Source organism: Panulirus ornatus, chromosome 3, assembly GCF_036320965.1.
Source record: "Panulirus ornatus isolate Po-2019 chromosome 3, ASM3632096v1, whole genome shotgun sequence".
NCBI classification, from domain to species: Eukaryota; Metazoa; Arthropoda; class Malacostraca; order Decapoda; family Palinuridae; genus Panulirus; species Panulirus ornatus.
Genome location: NC_092226.1, coordinates 62006254 through 62024704, shown reverse-complemented (window position 1 = coordinate 62024704; position 18451 = coordinate 62006254). Strand labels below are relative to the sequence as shown.

At 40.7% G+C, this 18451-nt stretch overlaps 1 protein-coding gene across 1 annotated transcript in view; it reads right to left on the bottom strand.

Moving 5' to 3' along the window:
- The window catches only part of LOC139762766 (methionine--tRNA ligase, cytoplasmic-like), a 121469-nt gene that overhangs the window by 32879 nt on the left and 70139 nt on the right, over nucleotides 1-18451 (bottom strand). The window contains exon 5 of the mRNA XM_071687889.1: nucleotides 13016-13156. Within this exon, the coding sequence (XP_071543990.1) occupies nucleotides 13016-13156 (141 nt within the window). The remainder of the gene's footprint in view (nucleotides 1-13015; nucleotides 13157-18451) is intronic.

Here is an 18451-nt window from a genome sequence, read left to right as displayed (position 1 = left end):
CTTTCAACCATATAACATTGTTGGAACTACTATTCCTTCAAACATACCCATTTTTGCTTTCCAAGATAACGTTCTAGACTTCCACACATTTTTCAACACTCTCAGAACTTTCGCACCCTCCCCCACCCTATGATTCACTTCCGCTTCCATGATTCCATCCGCTGCCAAATCCACTCCCAGATATCTAAAACACTTCACTTCCTCCAGTTTTTCTCCACTCAAACTTACCTCCCAATTGACTCGTCCCTCAACCCTACTGTACCTAATAACCTTCCTCTTATTCACATTTACTCTCAGCTTTCTTCTTTCACACACTTTACCAAACCCAGTCACTCGCTCCTGCAGTTTCTCACCCGAATGAGCCACCAGCGCTGTATCATCAGCAAACAACAACTGGCTCACTTTCCAAGCTCTCTCATCCACAACAGACTGCATACTTGCCCCTCCTTCCAAGACACTTGCATTCACCTCCCTAACAACCCCATCCATAAACACATTAAACAACCACGGAGACATCACGCACCTCTACCGCAAACCAACATTCACTGAGAACCAATCACTTTCCTCTCTTTCTACACGTACACGTACCTTACATCCTCAATAAAAACTTTTCACTGCTTCTAACAACTTAAATCCCACACCATATATTCTTAATACCTTCCACAGAGCATCTCTATCAACTCTTATTATATGCCTTCTCCAGATCCATAAATGCTACATACAAATCCATTTGCTTTTCTAAGTATTTCTCACAAACATTTTTCAAAGCAAACACCTGATCCACACATCCTCAACCACTTTTGAAGCCACACTGCTCTTCCCCAATCTGATGCTCTGTACATGCCTTCACCCTCTCAACCAATACCCTCCCATATAATTTCCTAGGAATACTCAACAAACTTATACCTCTGTAATTTGAGCACTTACTCTTATCCCCTTTGCCTTTGTACAATGGCACTATGCAAGCTTTCCGCCAGTCCTCAGGCACCTCACCATGAGACACACATACATTAAATAACCTTATCAACCAGTCCACAATACAGTCACCCCCTTTTTTAAGAAATTCCACTGCAATACCATCTAAACCTGCTGCCTTGCCGGCTTTCATCTTCCGCAAAACTTTTACTACCTCTTCTCTGTTTACCAAATCATTCTCCCTAAGCCTCTCACTTTGCACACCACCTTGACTAAAACACCCTATATCGGCCACTCTATCATCAAACACATTCAACAAACCTTCAAAATACTCACTCCATCTCCTTCACACATCACCACTACTTGTTATCACCTCCCTATTAGCCCCCTTCACCGATGTTCCCATTTGTTCCCTTGTCTTACGCACTTTATTTTCCTCCTTCCAAAACATCTTTTTATGCTCCCTAAAATTTAATGATACTCTTTCACCCCAACTCTCATTTGCCCTCTTTTTTGCCTCTTGCACCTTTCTCTTGACCTCCTGCCTCTTTCTTTTATACATCTCCCACTCATTTGCATTATTTCCCTGCAAAAATCATCCAAATGGCTCTCTCTTCTCTTTCACTAATAATCTTACTTCTTCATCCTACCACTCACTACCCTTTCTAATTTGCCCACCTCCCATGCTTTTCATGCCACAAGCATCTTTTGCACAAGCCATCACTGCTTCTCTGAATACATACCATTCCTCCGCAACTCCCCTTACATCCTTTATTCTCACCTTTTTCCATTCTGTACTCAGTCTCTTCTGGTACTTCCTCACACAAGTCTCCTTCTCAAGCTCACTTACTCTCACCACTCTCTTCACCCCAACATTCTCTCTTCTTTTCTGAAAACTTCTACAAATCTTCACCTTCTCCTCCACAAGATAATGATCAGATATCCCTCCAGTTGCACATCTCAGCACATTAACACCCAAAAGTGTCTCTTTTGCGCACCTATCAATTAACACATAATCCAATAACGCTCTCTGGCCATCTCTCCTACTTACATATGTATACTTATGTATATCTCTCTTTTTACAACCAGGTATTCTCAATCACCAGTCCTTTTTCAGCACATAAATCTACCAGCTCTTCACCATTTCCATTTACAGCACTGAACACCCCATGTACATCAATTATTCCCTCAACTGCCACATTACTCACCTTTGCATTCAAATCACCCATCACTAAATCCCAGTCTCGTGCATCAAAACTACTAACACACTCACTTAGCTGCTCCCAAAACACATGCCTCTCATGATCTTTCTTCTCATGCCCAGGTGCATATGCACCAATAATCACCCAACTCTCTCCATCCACTTTCAGTTTTACCCATATCTTACACTCTATCACATACTCCCACCACTCCTGTTTCAGGAGTAGTGCTACTCCTTCCCTTGCTCTTGTCCTCTCACTAACCCCTGACTTTACTCCGAAGACATTCCCAAACCACTCTTCTCCTTTACTCTTGAGCTTCGTTTCACTCAGAGCCAAAACATCCAGGTCCCTTTCCTCAAGCATACTACCTTTCTCTCCTTTTTTCTCATCTTGGTTACATCCACACACATTTAAACACCCCAATCTGAGCCTTCAAGTAGGCTGAGCACTCCCTGCGTGACTCCTTCTTCTGTTTGCCCATTTAGAAAGTTAAAACTCAAGGAGGGGAGGGTTTCTAGTCCCCTGCTCCTGTATTGTATTAAAAAGCCTTGCTTTGATTTTTCAGAAACTAATGGGATGCAACACCTCAATTACTTGTGATTTTAAACATATGTGGAAAACCAAAATTTTCAACCAACTTGGGAATATGTCAACTAAAAAAATGGAGGGTCTGTTTGTCTAATCTGTAATCCAACACTCACACAAATCAAGAAAAATAACAAAAAAAGTCACCATGCACCAAAGACAAATAAATTTCCACCACTTATTTTCTGTTATCAAACTTCAACAAAATCAAACCAGCATATTTGAAATCATTCCTCAGCAATAAATACAGAGTTTTCACAGTTTAATAAACAGATGCTGAAATAATGGAAATGAGTTTTATCATTTGTGGAATGTTGTTTATATCAAAAGACTTTATGCAGAAGGAAAAGTAATCAAGAAAAATATCTTAAAAGTAGAAGCAATACTTGACCCACATTAAAAGAAACTTAAGCAAATCACATTTCAATTTTGTAACATACAAGAGAGATATCAGACAAGAATGAGTGTCGATTTATAACTAAGCTGTAAAATGAGTTGAAAATTTCCTTGGCCTTTAGTTTTGTACTCAAAAAGTATACAGGTACTCAGGATATGCTTCTCTGTTGATGAGAAAATAAAAAATGAGAGGTTGGCTTTAGTAGATCTAGAAGACAATTTGTGGTACTGATTTTAAAAACATAATATATAAAAGAATCCTCCCCTCTCGTTTTTTTTTTTTTTTTTTTTTTTTTTTTTTTTAAATTTTCCAAAAGAAGGAACAGAGAATGAGGCTAGGTGAGGATATTCCCTCAGAGGCCCAGTCCTCTGTTCTTAACGCTACCTTGCTAACGCGGGAAATGGCGAATAGTATGAAAGAAAAGAAGAAAAGAAAAAAAATCAATTTCATTAGTTTCTTAAAAGTGCTCAAACATCTCAAACTTTTTTTATGTTTACTCTCATTCATAATAACCATTTCACAGGGAAACTTTTCAAATATGATAATGTGGTAAAAAATAGTGACGGCGATTATTTTCATTTGCTGAACTAGAAATAATCACCTATAATTGAATATTCATAAAAATACATTATACACAACAGCTGGAGACTGAATGCATGCAAATAAGGCCAATGATCATTTGTTCAAATTGCCACCTTGCTAAACAAGGAAAGGTAATTCATTATATACAAAAAATACACAAAAATGAGGGTTTCATCAACCAACTTTGTTTTATTGATCATGAGAATAAACTACCTAATGCTTCATATTTCTGTTAGGTAAATTGACCATCAAATAGTAATGTAGTAATAGGGTGCTCTGAACAGATTCAGCAAGTTGAAGTGTTTTTGGAATTTAAAGGAAAAGTCATATCAAGAGCTTGAGGACACAACGTGGTTACAAGATCTGATATTTCTCACTAAGAACTGTATGATCCACAACTGTTATTTCTCACTAAATACTATAAAAATATGCAGTATCTGAATTTGCTTTTCCATGGGTAAGGTTAACTCATTCACAATTTCATCAGTGTTCAGTTTTCATATTATGGTGAGATTTCTACATTCATACTTAATTATGATGGATTTTATATACTTTACTTTCCTCAAAGAAGCAGAGAAGCAAATCTTGAGGAATTCAATGGAATTTGCCAGGTTTGCAGACTTGCAAACAATAAAACCTTATGCACTGGTTTAAACAGAAGCACATTACACAATTTGATTATCTGATCATGTGATATCAACCATATTTGTTTTACTGCATTTTTCTTCTTCATAAGACTATCGTGTTATCATAATGTACAAAACTTTGAATATCATCATTTGGTGGCCCTAGCAGGGGCCTAACCATCATCTGCAATGTGAACTCATGGTGTGGCAGTTAATGGTGAGTGGCCCATAAATGCTCAAATCTTTTAATTAAGGACTATTTCTATCATTGCTTTTTTCATATGTACAATGACTGTTAATAAAAGATTTTTCTATAACTATTTACACTCCTACCATGAGACTTTGAAATCTCCTCACCCACAAGTCGAGATCCTCTACCTTGGGGTTTTCAACGTTCACCACAGGAAATGGTTGAATTCCTCCCATATGGATGGTGGAGGGATAGAAGCCCCATGCTCTCCATTCTCAATGATTTAGAGCACATTGTGACCACTCTCCTAATATTCAGGATTTGTTTTTCACCTCTAGTACTTCCTGCTGTAAGCACACATTCTCATCCCCAATTGATTCATCTGATCACATTCTCATAAATGTATGTATTCTAACAGCACCTCCCACTTCTAAGCATAAATAATGGCACATAAACTAAGCTGACTGGAAAAACTTACATGACTTCTTTTCTGACTTTCTTTGGGTAAATTGCTGTCTCATGTTGTGATGCTACTGTCTCCACCAACTGCATAGCAGAGATTATTCTTCCAGGAATGGATACATTCATCCCCTCTTCCCCCAAGATAACCTCTTCATCCAATCGAAGTGTTCAGCTGTTCCTGTTCTGAGGCCATTCTGGCAAGGGATCAAGCATATAGGGATTGGGAAAACTCTTTCCTCTGATCCCCATTCAGCTTTTATCACTACCCATAATCACTGCAAACAGGTTATCTGTGAGGCGAAGAATTTCTTTTATTCAAAAGAAGTGCAATAACCTTTCCTTGTCATCCAGTGATGCGTCTTTCTTGTCTTTAGCTAAGTGCATCTCTAACAACTTGTCACTCTACCATTCCTTCACTTTCCATTCTAACAGTACTATAGCTGTCTTTCCCATAGACAAAGCGATTCCCTTTGGTTCCCGTTTCTCCTCTAACTCCAACTTGGATGACCCAAACATTCCTTCAACCCCTAATGCTCCTCTTACTAATCCCATGCCCCTTCCTGTAATCTCTTTTTGGGCTATCCAAAAAGCACTTCTTTCTCTGAACACAAGCAAGGCTTATGGTCCAGATGGCATCTGTCCCTGTGTACTGAAAAAATATGCCTCTGAACTTGCACCTCTGCTTACTCAACTATTCTGTTTCTGTTTAAAAACAAAACTTTTCCTTCACCTTGGAAGTATACATTGATACGTCCCATCCCTAAGAATGGTGATCGTTCTGTTCCTTTTAACTATCGTACTCTTGCTTTGACATCTACCATTTCCAAAGCCTTTGAACCCCTCCTCAACTCCTATATCCTTACACATCTCGAAAATCACAATCTTCTCTTTGATCACCCGTATGGCTTCGGTAAGGCAAGATCCTCTCTTGGTATTCTTTCATATCTTACTAATGTCTGGTCATCATCTCTGAAACCCTATGGGGAATTACAAGCAGTTGAGCTTGTCATATGTAAGGTTTTTGACAGGGTGTGATATCTTGGTCTCATCTCTAAGCTATCTTCTTTTGGCTTCCCACCCTCACTCTGCTCCATCACATCTAGCTTCCTCTCCAGCCGATATATCTTTGTGGTTGTTGATGGATCAGCTATCCCCCTTTTCTCCATCAATAACAGTGTTCCTTAAAGTTCTGTCCTGTCCCCTACACTTTTTCTCCTTTTTTCAACAATTTCCTCTCCTCCACAAATAATCCAATGCACTTGTACACTGATGACTCAATATTGCATTCATCCACATCCTTCAATTCTGCTCCCTCCTCTCACTTGATCTGCATCTCGTCTAGACACAGCTCCCTCAATAAACTCAGACTGGACAGGATATCTCAGTGGGGTAGACAAAATCTTGTTAAGTTTAATACCACAAAGACACAGTTTCTACCCATCTCTCTATCGAAAACTCGTCATAACTCTTGTCTTTCCTTTGACGGTTCTGTAATTACACCTCTTGACTCAATGAACATACTTGATATTACTATAACATCCACTCTTTCTTGGAAACCCCACATTACAGGAATAACTAAGTCAGCCTCTAAAAATCTAGTGTCTTGTTTAGATGTCAAAACTCCTTTTCTTCTAAACAGTTGCTCCTTTTATACAAAGGAGTGATTTGTCCCTGTATTGAGTAATGCTCTCACATCTGGGGTAGTTCTAGTTCTGCATCCTTACTAAACAGAATTGAAAGTGGTAAACTATCACAGGCTAACTTCCAAACTTGACCCTCTAGCCCTACACCACAATGTTGGTTCACTTTCCCTCTTCTATAGGTATTACTGAGGTTTTTGCTCCCAAGAACTGGCTGCTTGTGTGCCCACACCACTAGCTAGACCAGACAATACTTGGCACGCTGATGCATCACATGATTACTGCGCAGCTATCAGCAACTCGAGGGTAGGCCATTTTGATACCTACTTCTTTCCCTACAGGTTGAAGCTTTGGAACTCTCTTTTTCATATCATTCCCAATAACTATGCCCTGGCACATTTCAAAGGACAGGTTTTTCACTTCCCCCAAAATTTACAAATACTTTTCCTTGTCTTTTCTTTTCCCTTTTCATATTTCAATTTAGGCCTGGTCTTGATGTGGACTTTTGTATGTGCCTGGACCATTAAAAAATGAAAAAAATCATAAACACTAATAATAATTCTACATACTAGCTATAACTGGTTACAATTTGTCTTTATTTACATATCTATACTATCTATACTATCCCTGGGGATAGGGGAGAAAGAATACTTCCTACGCATTCCTCACGTGTCGTAGAAGGCGACTAAAGGGGAGAGGAGTGGGGGGCTAGAAAGCCTCCCCTCCTTGTATTTTAACTTTCTAAAAGGGGAAACAGAAGGAGTCACGTGGGGAGTGCTCATCCTCCTTGGAGGCTCAGATTGAGGTGTCTAAATGTGTGTGGATCTAACCAAGATGAGAAAAAAAGAGAGATAGGCAGTAGGTTTGAGGAAAGGAACCTGGATGTTTTGGTTTTGAGTGAAACGAAGCTCAAGGGTAAAGGGGAAGAGTGGTTTGGGAATGTCTTCGGAGTAAAGTCAGGGGTTAGTGAGAGGACAAGAGCAAAGGAAGGAGTAGCACTACTCCTGAAACAGGAATGGTGGGAGTATGTGATAGAGTGCAAGAAAGTAAACTCTAGATTGATATTGGTAAAACTGAAAGTGGATGGAGAGAGATGGGTGGTTATTGGTGCATATGCACCTGGGCATGAGAAGAAAGATCATGAGAGGCAAGTGTTTTGGGAACAGCTGAGTGAGTGTGTTAGTAGTTTTGATGCACGAGACCGGGATATAGTGATGGGTGATTTGAATGCAAAGGTGAGTAATGTGGCAGTTGAGGGAATAATTGGTGTACATGGGGTGCTCAGTGTTGTAAATGGAAATGGTGAAGAGCTTGTAGATTTATGTGCTGAGAAAGGACTGGTGATTGGGAATACCTGGTTTAAAAAGAGAGATATACATAAGAATACATATATAAGTAGGAGAGATGGCCAGAGAGCGTCACTGGATTACGTGTTAATTGATAGGCGCGTGAAAGAGACTTTTGGATGTTATGTGCTGAGAGGTGCAACTGGAGGGATGTCTGATCATTATCTTGTGGAGGTGAAGGTGAGGATTTGTAGAGGGTTTCAGAAAAGAAGAAAGAATATTGGGGTGAAGAGAGTGGTGAGAGTAAGTGAGCTTGGGAAGGAGACTTGTGTGAGGAAGTACCAGAAGAGTACAGAATGGAAAAAGGTGAGAACAAAGGAGGTAAGGGGAGTGGGGTTGGAATGGGATGTATTTAGGGAAGCAGTGATGGCTTGTGCAAAAGATGCTTGTGGCATGAGAAGCATGGGAGGTGGGCAGATTAGAAAGGGTGGTGAGTGGTGGGATGAAGAAGTAAGATTATCAGTGAAAGAGAAAAGAGAGGCATTTGGACAATTTTTGCAGGGAAATAATGCAAATGACTGAGAGATGTATAAAAGAAAGAGGCAGGAGGTCAACAGAAAGGTGCAAGAGGCAAAAAAGAGGGGATATGAAAGTTGGGGTGAGAGAGTATCATTAAATTTTAGGGTGAATAAAAAGATGTTTTAGAAGGAGGTATATAAAGTGCGTAAGACAAGGGAACAAATGGGAACATCAGTGAAGGGGGCTAATGGGGAGGTGATAACAAGTAGTGGTGATGTGAGAAGGAGATGGAGTGAATATTTTGAAGGTTTGTTGAATGTGTTTGATGACAGAGTGGCAGATATAGGGTGTTTTGGTCGAGGTGGTGTGCAAAGTGAGACGGTTAGGGAGAATGACTTGGTAAACAGAGAAGAGGTAGTAAAAGCTTTGCAGAAGATGAACACCACCAAGGCAGCAGGTTTGGATGGTATTGCAGTGGAATTTCTTAAAAAAGGGGGTGAATGTATTGTCAACTGGTTGATAAGGTTATCTAATGTATGTATGACTCGTGGTGAGGTGCCTGAGGACTGGCAGAATGCTTGCATAGTGCCACTGTACAAAGGCATAGGGGATAAGAGTGAGTACTCAAATTACAGAGGTATAAGTTTGTTGAGTATTCATGGGAAATTATATGGGAGGGTATTGACTGAAAGGGTGAAGGCATGTACAGAGCATCAGATTGGGGAAGAGCTGTGTGGTTTCAGAAGTGGTAGAGGATGTGTAGATCAGGTGTTTGCTTTGAAAAACGTATGTGAAGAATACTTAGAAAAGCAAATGGATTAGTATGTAGCATTTATGGATCTGGAGAAGGCATATGATAAGAGCTGATAGAGATGCTCTGTGGAAGGTATTAAGAATATAAGGTGTGGGAGGTAAGTTGTTAGAAGCAGTGAAAAATTTATATCGAGGATGTAAGGCATGTGTACACGTAGGAAGAGAGGAAAGCGATTGGTTCTCAGTGGATATTGGTTTGCGGCAGGGGTGCGTGATGTCTCCATGGTTGTTTAATTTGTTTATGGATGGGGTTGTTAGGGAGGTGAATGCAGGAGTTTTGGAAAGAGGGGCAAGTATGCAGTCTGTTGTGGATGAGAGAGCTTGGGAAGTGAGTCAGTTGTTGTTCGCTGATGATACAGCGTTGGTGGCTGATTCAGGTGAGAAACTGCAGAAGCTGGTGACTGAGTTTGGTAAAGTGTGTGAAAGAAGAAAGCTGAGAGTAAATGTGAAAAGAGGAAGGTTATTAGGCACGGTAGGGTTGAGGGTCAAGTCAATTGGGAGGTATGTTTGAATAGAGAAAAACTGGAGGAAGTGAAGTGTTTTATATATCTGAGAGTGGTTTTGGCAGCGGGTGGAAACATGGAAGTGGAAGTGAATCATAGGGTGGGGGAGGGGGAGAAAGTTCTGGGAGAGTTCAAAAATGTGTGGAAGTCGAGAAAGTTATCTTGGAAAGCAAAAATGGGTATGTTTGAAGGAATAGTGGTTCCATCAATGTTATATGGTTGCGAGGTGTGGGATATAGATAGAGTTGTACAGAGGAGGGTGGATGTGCTAGAAATGAGATGCTTGAGGACAATATGTGGTGTGAGGTGGTTTGATCGAGTAAGTAATGAAAGGGTAAGAGAGATGTGTGGTAATAAAAAGAGTGTGGTTGGGAGAGCACAAGAGGGTGTTTTGAAATGGTTTGGTCACATGGAGAGAATGAGTGAGGAAAGATTGACCAAGAGGATATATGTGTCAGAGGTGGAGGGAACGAGTAGATGTGGGAGACCAAATTTTAGGTGGAAAGATGGAGTGAAAAAGATTTTGAGTGATCGGGGCCTGAACATGCAGGAGGGTGAAAGGCGTGCAAGGAATACAGTGAATCGGAATGATGTGGTATACCGGAGTCGACGTGCTGTCAATGGATTGAACCAGGGCACGTGAAGCGTCTGGGGTAAACCATGGAAAGTTCTGTGGGGCCTGGATGTGGAAAGGGAGCTGTGGTTTCGGTGCATTATACATGGCAGCTAGAGACTGAGTGTGAACGAATGTGGCCTTTGTTGTCTTTTCCTAGCACTACCTCGCGTACATGTAGGGGGGGAGGGGGTTGTCAATTCATGTGTGGCGGGGTGGCGACGGGAATGAATAAGGGCAGACAGTATGAATTATGTACATGTGTATATATATGTATATATCTGTGTGTGTATATATATGTATACTTTGAGATGTATAGGTATGTATATGTGCTGTGTGTGGACGTGTATGTATATACATGTGTATGTGGGTGGGTTGGGCCATTCTTTCATCTGTTTTCTTTGCTCTACCTCGCTAACGCGGGAGACAGCGACAAAGTACAATAAAAGTAAATAAATATAAATACTTATAAATCCTTCCCTTATCATACTGAATGATGAATAATCAAAACAGAAACCACTAGTAAAGCCATCTTTCATTATCAAATCCCAGAATGTATTAATACAATACAATGAGTCTGCAGAGGGTTACAATACATATCTATGAAAATTTTCAATCTAAATCAATCCATAAATAACAACTAACCCCAAGTGGAAATAAAAAGCTTACCCCTGCTTCAGAGTTTAGCAACCCTTACTCACAAATCTACCTTCCCTAACAAACATTACAACATTTGACAAAACATACACAGTGAAATGACCCAACAAGCACTAAACATCTGCCCTCAAAACTCAGTGTCTAACATCATCTCACTAGTCTTTCAGCCATCTGAAACCACACTTCCCTGAAATGTACAAGTTAAATTTTCTCCTCTGTGCACTGCATATCACTTATTGTTACAATATCAAAAAAAAAAAAATGGTTCAACAGGTTTCAAGAACTTTCATGCCCATGATGCAGCTAGAATGATGAAGACACTGAAAAGTTGCTGCTCTATTGCCCTGCACTTGCCCTACACAGACATAAATACACAATCACTACACTTGATCTAAGGCCCTGCTCAGTCGCCATGGCGGGCTTCCTGAGTACTGAGAGGGCCCCAGATAAGAAGCTAGGGGCTCCTGGGGAAGGAGGGTAAGGTAAGCATGTCTTGCATCTGACATGCCAATAGGTGTAAAAATGGATCTTTGGTGAATTCTCATATTGGATGAACTATATAGTATCACTGGAAGAGTAAAAGGTTATTGGGTTACAAGGCTTATCCAATATGAATCTCTGGACATGAATGGAAGGTTTCTGGATGATGCTTTATGTGTCATTAAAACAACAGAGTGTCAAAAGACAGGTGTGGATGCAGGACCTTTCTCTCTCTTTCTACACATTCTTCAGCACTTCAAGAGCCTTTGCCCTTTCACCCACACCGTGAATAACTTCAGCTTCTATGGTTCCATTTGCTGCCATGTCCACTACCAGATAACTTCTATGGTTCCATCTGCTGCTATGACCACTATCTGGTATCTAATACAATTCACTTCCTCTAATTCTTCTCCATTCAAACTCATACCACAGTTAACCTGTCCCTCAACCGTGCTGAATTTAATAACCTTGCTTTTATTCACATTTACTCTGTTTCCTCCTTACACACACTCTACTAAACTCAGTCACAAATTCTGCAGTTTCTCACTTGAATCTGCCACTACTGCTGTATCAACAAACAACATCTGATTCACTTCCCAAGCCCTCTCATCCCATACAGAGAGCAAACTTAACCCTTCTTAAAGACTTACATATACCTCCCTCACCACCCCAACCATAAATAAATTAAACCATCATGGTGACATCAAACACCCCTACTGCAGACCAACCTTCACTTAGAACCATTCACTCTCCTCTCTTGCTACTCATACTTGCCTTAAATCCTTGATAAAAACTTCTCACAGCTTCTAGTAGCTTTCATCCCACACTATATATTCTTCAGTCCTTCTACAATGTATTTCTATCAACCCTATCATATGCCTACTCCAGATCCATAAAAGTAACTTACAAATCCTTCCATTTCTCTAAGTATTTCTCACAGACTTTTGTCTGTGACTAGAGCCTTCAACTTAAAAAAAAAAAAAAATCTTTAATGCAAACACCTGATCCACACAACCTCTAACACCTCTGAAACCAAACTGCTCCTCCCCAGTCTGATGCTCTGTACATGCCATTACTGTCTCAGTCACAACCCTCCTGTAAAACTTACTAAGTGCAACATACATATACCTCTAAAGTTTGAAGGCCCACCTTTACCCCTTGCCCCCATGTCTTTATACAATGTAAATGTACATGCTTTCTGCCAAACCTCAAGCACCTCACCATGATCCACACATATAATGAAAATCTTAACCAACCAACAACACAGACACCCCCTTTCTTAACACATTCAACAGCACAGACTAATGTGCTGCACAGAAAAATATTTCAACATTTGAACAAAATACTATTCTCTCTATTGTAAAAACTCTTTGCAGCCTAAAAGATCCTTATGCATGTGTTATGAAACAATATCACATTTCACTCACAAAGAGATATCAGTCTACAACATGAAATATTGATAAAAGCAATAACCATGAAATCAATTCTTAAACTTCTATGAATGATTAAATATTCAATGGAATCCATGATGTATCTCAAGCTTACCTTAAAGTCTGCATGTTCCTTCAGAGTGTTGATGTAAGCCAACAAGGCCGGATGGTCCTTCTCAAGAAAGCTGAGACTTGTTTCCTCATGTGTTAAAAGCAATAATGATGAAAACAATACCACAGATGCTGCAGTCACTTCCTACAACAAAAACAGTATCTTTGTTCATTCACCATTATCATACTTAAAATCAATGTAAAAAGACCAAGAAACTTCGAAACTTTACTTAGTTTACAAGCTACATCAAGTGATCTGTACAACTTTGGGAGACAAACTGCAACTAGTACCATCTGATTGGTCTAGGTGAGAAAGAAAATAATTTGTATGAGTCTTATGGGAGTGGTAACTTTAGCTGCTTGCTGATCTTTTTGTTGTCCATGCTGCTTTCCCAATACAGCACATGAGCTTGTATCCACCTTCAGTATGAATAACTGGCTAGACAGATTTCTTTTTCTTTTCAGAATTATTATTACTATTATTATAATTTGTTGGTGTCTCCCGCGTTAGTGAGGTAGCAAAAGGAAACAGACAAAAGAATGGCCCACCCACCCACGTACACACATATATATATATATATATACACTTCCACACATGCACATATACATACCAATACATCTCAAAATATAAACATACATATATATATATATATATATATACATATATATATATATATACATATCTTTTCTTTTTCTTTCAAACTATTCGCCATTTCCCGCATTAGCGAGGTAGCGTTAAGAACAGATGACTGGGCCTTTGAGGGACTACCCTCACCTGGCCCAATTCTCTGTTCCTTCTTTTGGAGAAAAAAAAAAAAAAAAAAAAAAAAAAAAAAAAAATTTTTGCTTTCCGAGATAATGTTCTCGACTTCCACACATTCTTCAAGGCCCCCAGAATTTTCGCCCCCTCCCCCACCCTATGATCCACTTCCGCTTCCAAGGTTCCATCCGCTGCCAGATCCACTCCCAGATATCTAAAACACTTCACTTCCTCCAGTTTTTCTCCATTCAAACTCACCTCCCAATTGACTTGACCCTCAACCCTACTGTACCTAATAACCTTGCTCTTATTCACATTTACTCTTAACTTTCTTCTTCCACACACTTTACCAAACTCAGTCACCAGCTTCTGCAGTTTCTCACATGAATCAGCCACCAGCGCTGTATCATCAGCGAACAACAACTGACTCACTTCCCAAGCTCTCTCATCCCCAACAGACTTCATACTTGCCCCTCTTTCCAAAACTCTTGCATTTACCTCCCTAACAACCCCATCCATAAACAAATTAAACAACCATGGAGACATCACACACCCCTGCCACAAACCTACATTCACTGAGAACCAATCACATTCCTCTCTTCCTACACGTACACATGCCTTACATCCTCGACAAAAACTTTTCACTGCTTCTAACAACTTTCCTCCCACACCATATATTCTTAATACCTTCCACAGAGCATCTCTATCAACTCTATCATATGCCTTCTCCAGATCCATAAATGCTACATACAAATCCATTTGCTTTTCTAAGTATTTCTCACATACATTCTTCAAAGCAAACACCTGATCCACACATCCTCTACCACTTCTGAAACCACACTGCTCTTCCCCAATCTGATGCTCTGTACATGCCTTCACCCTCTCAATCAATACCCTCCCATATAATTTACCAGGAATACTCAACAAACTTATACCTCTGTAATTTGAGCACTCACTCTTATCCCCTTTGCCTTTGTACAATGGCACTATGCACGCATTCCGCCAATCCTCAGGCACCTCACCATGAGTCATACATACATTAAATAACCTTACCAACCAGTCAACAATACAGTCACCCCCTTTTTTAATAAATTCCACTGCAATACCATCCAAACCTGCTGCCTTGCCGGCTTTCATCTTCCGCAAAGCTTTCACTACCTCTTCTCTGTTTACCAAATCATTTTCCCTAACCCTCTCACTTTGCACACCACCTCGACCAAAACACCCTATATCTGCCACTCTATCATCAAACACATTCAACAAACCTTCAAAATACTCACTCCATCTCCTTCTCACATCACCACTACTTGTTATCACCTCCCCATTTGCGCCCTTCACTGAAGTTCCCATATATATATATATATATATATATATATATATATATATATATATATATATATATATATATATATATATATATATTTTTTTTTTTTTTATACCTCGTCGCTGTCTCCCGCGTTTGCGACGTAGCGCAAGGAAACAGACGAAAGAAATGGCCCCACCCCCCCATACACATGTACATACACACGTCCACACACGCAAATATACATACCTACACAGCTTTCCATGGTTTACCCCGGATGCTTCACATGCCTTGATTCAATCCACTGACAGCACGTCAACCCCTGTATACCACATCGCTCCAATTCACTCTATTCCTTGCCCTCCTTTCACCCTCCTGCATGTTCAGGCCCCGATCACACAAAATCCTTTTCACTCCATCTTTCCACCTCCAATTTGGTCTCCCTCTTCTCCTCGTTCCCTCCACCTCCGACACATATATCCTCTTGGTCAATCTTTCCTCACTCATTCTCTCCATGTGCCCAAACCACTTCAAAATACCCTCTTCTGCTCTCTCAACCACGCTCTTTTTATTTCCACACATCTCTCTTACCCTTACGTTACTTACTCGATCAAACCACCTCACACCACACATTGTCCTCAAACATCTCATTTCCAGCACATCCATCCTCCTGCGCACAACTCTATCCATAGCCCACGCCTCGCAACCATACAACATTGTTGGAACCACTATTCCTTCAAACATACCCATTTTTGCTTTCCGGGATAATGTTCTCGACTTCCACACATTTTTCAAGGCTCCCAAAATTTTCGCCCCCTCCCCCACCCTATGATCCACTTCCGCTTCCATGGTTCCATCCGCTGACAGATCCACTCCCAGATATATATATATATATATATATATATATATATTCTTCTTTCAAACTATTTGCCATTTCCCGCATTAGCGAGGTAGCATTAAGAACAGAGGACTGGGCCTTTGAGGGAATATCCTCACCTGGCCCCCTTCTCTGTTCCTTCTTTTGGAAAATCAAAAAAAAAAAAAAAAAAGAGAGGGGAGGATTTCCAGCCCCACGCTCCCTCCCCTTTTAGTCGCCTCCTACGACACGCAAGGAATACGTGGGAAGTATTCTTTCTCCCCTATCCCCAGGGTGCAAGAGGTGAAAAAAAGGGCAAATGAGAGTTGGGGTGAGAGAATATCATTAAATTTTAGGGAGAATAAAAAGATGTTCTGGAAGGAGGTAAATAGGGTGCGTAAGACAAGGGAGCAAATGGGAACTTCAGTGAAGGGCGTAAATGGGGAGGTGATAACAAGTAGCGGTGATGTGAGAAGGAGATGGAATGAGTATTTTGAAGGTTTGTTGAATGTGTCTGATGACAGAGTGGCAGATATAGGGTGTTTTGGTCGAGGTGGTGTGCAAAGTGAGAGGGTTAGGGAAAATGATTTGGTAAACAGAGAAGAGGTAGTAAAAGCTTTGCGGAAGATGAAAGCCGGCAAGGCAGCAGGTTTGGATGGTATTGCAGTGGAATTTATTAAGAAAGGGGGTGACTGTATTGTTGACTGGTTGGTAAGGTTATTTAATGTATGTATGACTCATGGTGAGGTGCCTGAGGATTGGCGGAATGCGTGCATAGTGCCATTGTACAAAGGCAAAGGGGATAAGAGTGAGTGCTCAAATTACAGAGGTATAAGTTTGTTGAGTATTCCTGGTAAATTATATGGGAGGGTATTGATTGAGAGGGTGAAGGCATGTACAGAGCATCAGATTGGGGAAGAGCAGTGCGGTTTCAGAAGTGGTAGAGGATGTGTGGATCAGGTGTTTGGTTTGAAGAATGTATGTGAGAAATACTTAGAAAAGCAAATGGATTTGTATGTAGCATTTATGGATCTGGAGAAGGCATATGATAGAGTTGATAGAGATGCTCTGTGGAAGGTATTAAGAATATATGGTGTGGGAGGCAAGTTGTTAGAAGCAGTGAAAAGTTTTTATCGAGGATGTAAGGCATGTGTACGTGTAGGAAGAGAGGAAAGTGATTGGTTCTCAGTGAATGTAGGTTTGCGGCAGGGGTGTGTGATGTCTCCATGGTTGTTTAATTTGTTTATGGATGGGGTTGTAAGGGAGGTAAATGCAAGAGTCCTGGAAAGAGGGGCAAGTATGAAGTCTGTTGGGGATGAGAGAGCTTGGGAAGTGAGTCAGTTGTTGTTCGCTGATGATACAGCGCTGGTGGCTGATTCATGTGAGAAACTGCAGAAGCTGGTGACTGAGTTTGGTAAAGTGTGTGGAAGAAGAAAGTTGAGAGTAAATGTGAATAAGAGCAAGGTTATTAGGTACAGTAGGGGTGAGGGTCAAGTCAATTGGGAGGTGAGTTTGAATGGAGAAAAACTGGAGGAAGTGAAGTGTTTTAGATATCTGGGAGTGGATCTGTCAGCGGATGGAACCATGGAAGCGGAAGTGGATCATAGGGTGGGGGAGGGGGCGAAAATTTTGGGAGCCTTGAAAAATGTGTGGAAGTCGAGAACATTATCTCGGAAAGCAAAAATGGGTATGTTTGAGGGAATAGTGGTTCCAACAATGTTGTATGGTTGCGAGGCGTGGGCTATGGATAGAGATGTGCGCAGGAGGATGGATGTGCTGGAAATGAGATGTTTGAGGACAATGTGTGGTGTGAGGTGGTTTGATCGAGTAAGTAACGTAAGGGTGAGAGAGATGTGTGGAAATAAAAAGAGCGTGGTTGAGAGAGCAGAAGAGGGTGTTTTGAAATGGTTTGGGCACATGGAGAGAATGAGTGAGGAGAGATTGACCAAGAGGATATATGTGTCGGAGGTGGAGGGAACGAGGAGAAGAGGGAGACCAAATTGGAGGTGGAAAGATGGAGTGAAAAAGATTTTGTGTGATCGGGGCCTGAACATGCAGGAGGGTGAAAGGAGGGCAAGAAATAGAGTGAATTGGAGTCATGTGGTATACAGGGGTTGACGTGCTGTCAGTGGATTGAAGCAAGGCATGTGAAGCGTCTGGGGTAAACCATGGAAAGCTGTGTAGGTATGTATATTTGCGTGTGTGGATGTGTGTATATACATGTGTATGGGGGGGGGGGTTGGGCCATTTCTTTCGTCTGTTTCCTTGCGCTACCTCGCAAACGCGGGAGACAGCGACAAAGTATAAAAAAAAAAAAAAAAAAAAAAAAAAAATATATATATATACACACAGACATATACATATATACACATGGACATAATTCATACTGTCTGCCCTTATTCATTCCCAACGCCACCCTGCAACACATGAAATAACAACCCCCTCCCCCTGCAGGTGTGCAAGGTAGCACTAGGAAAAGACAACAAAGGCCACATTCCTTCACACTCAGTCTCTACCTGTC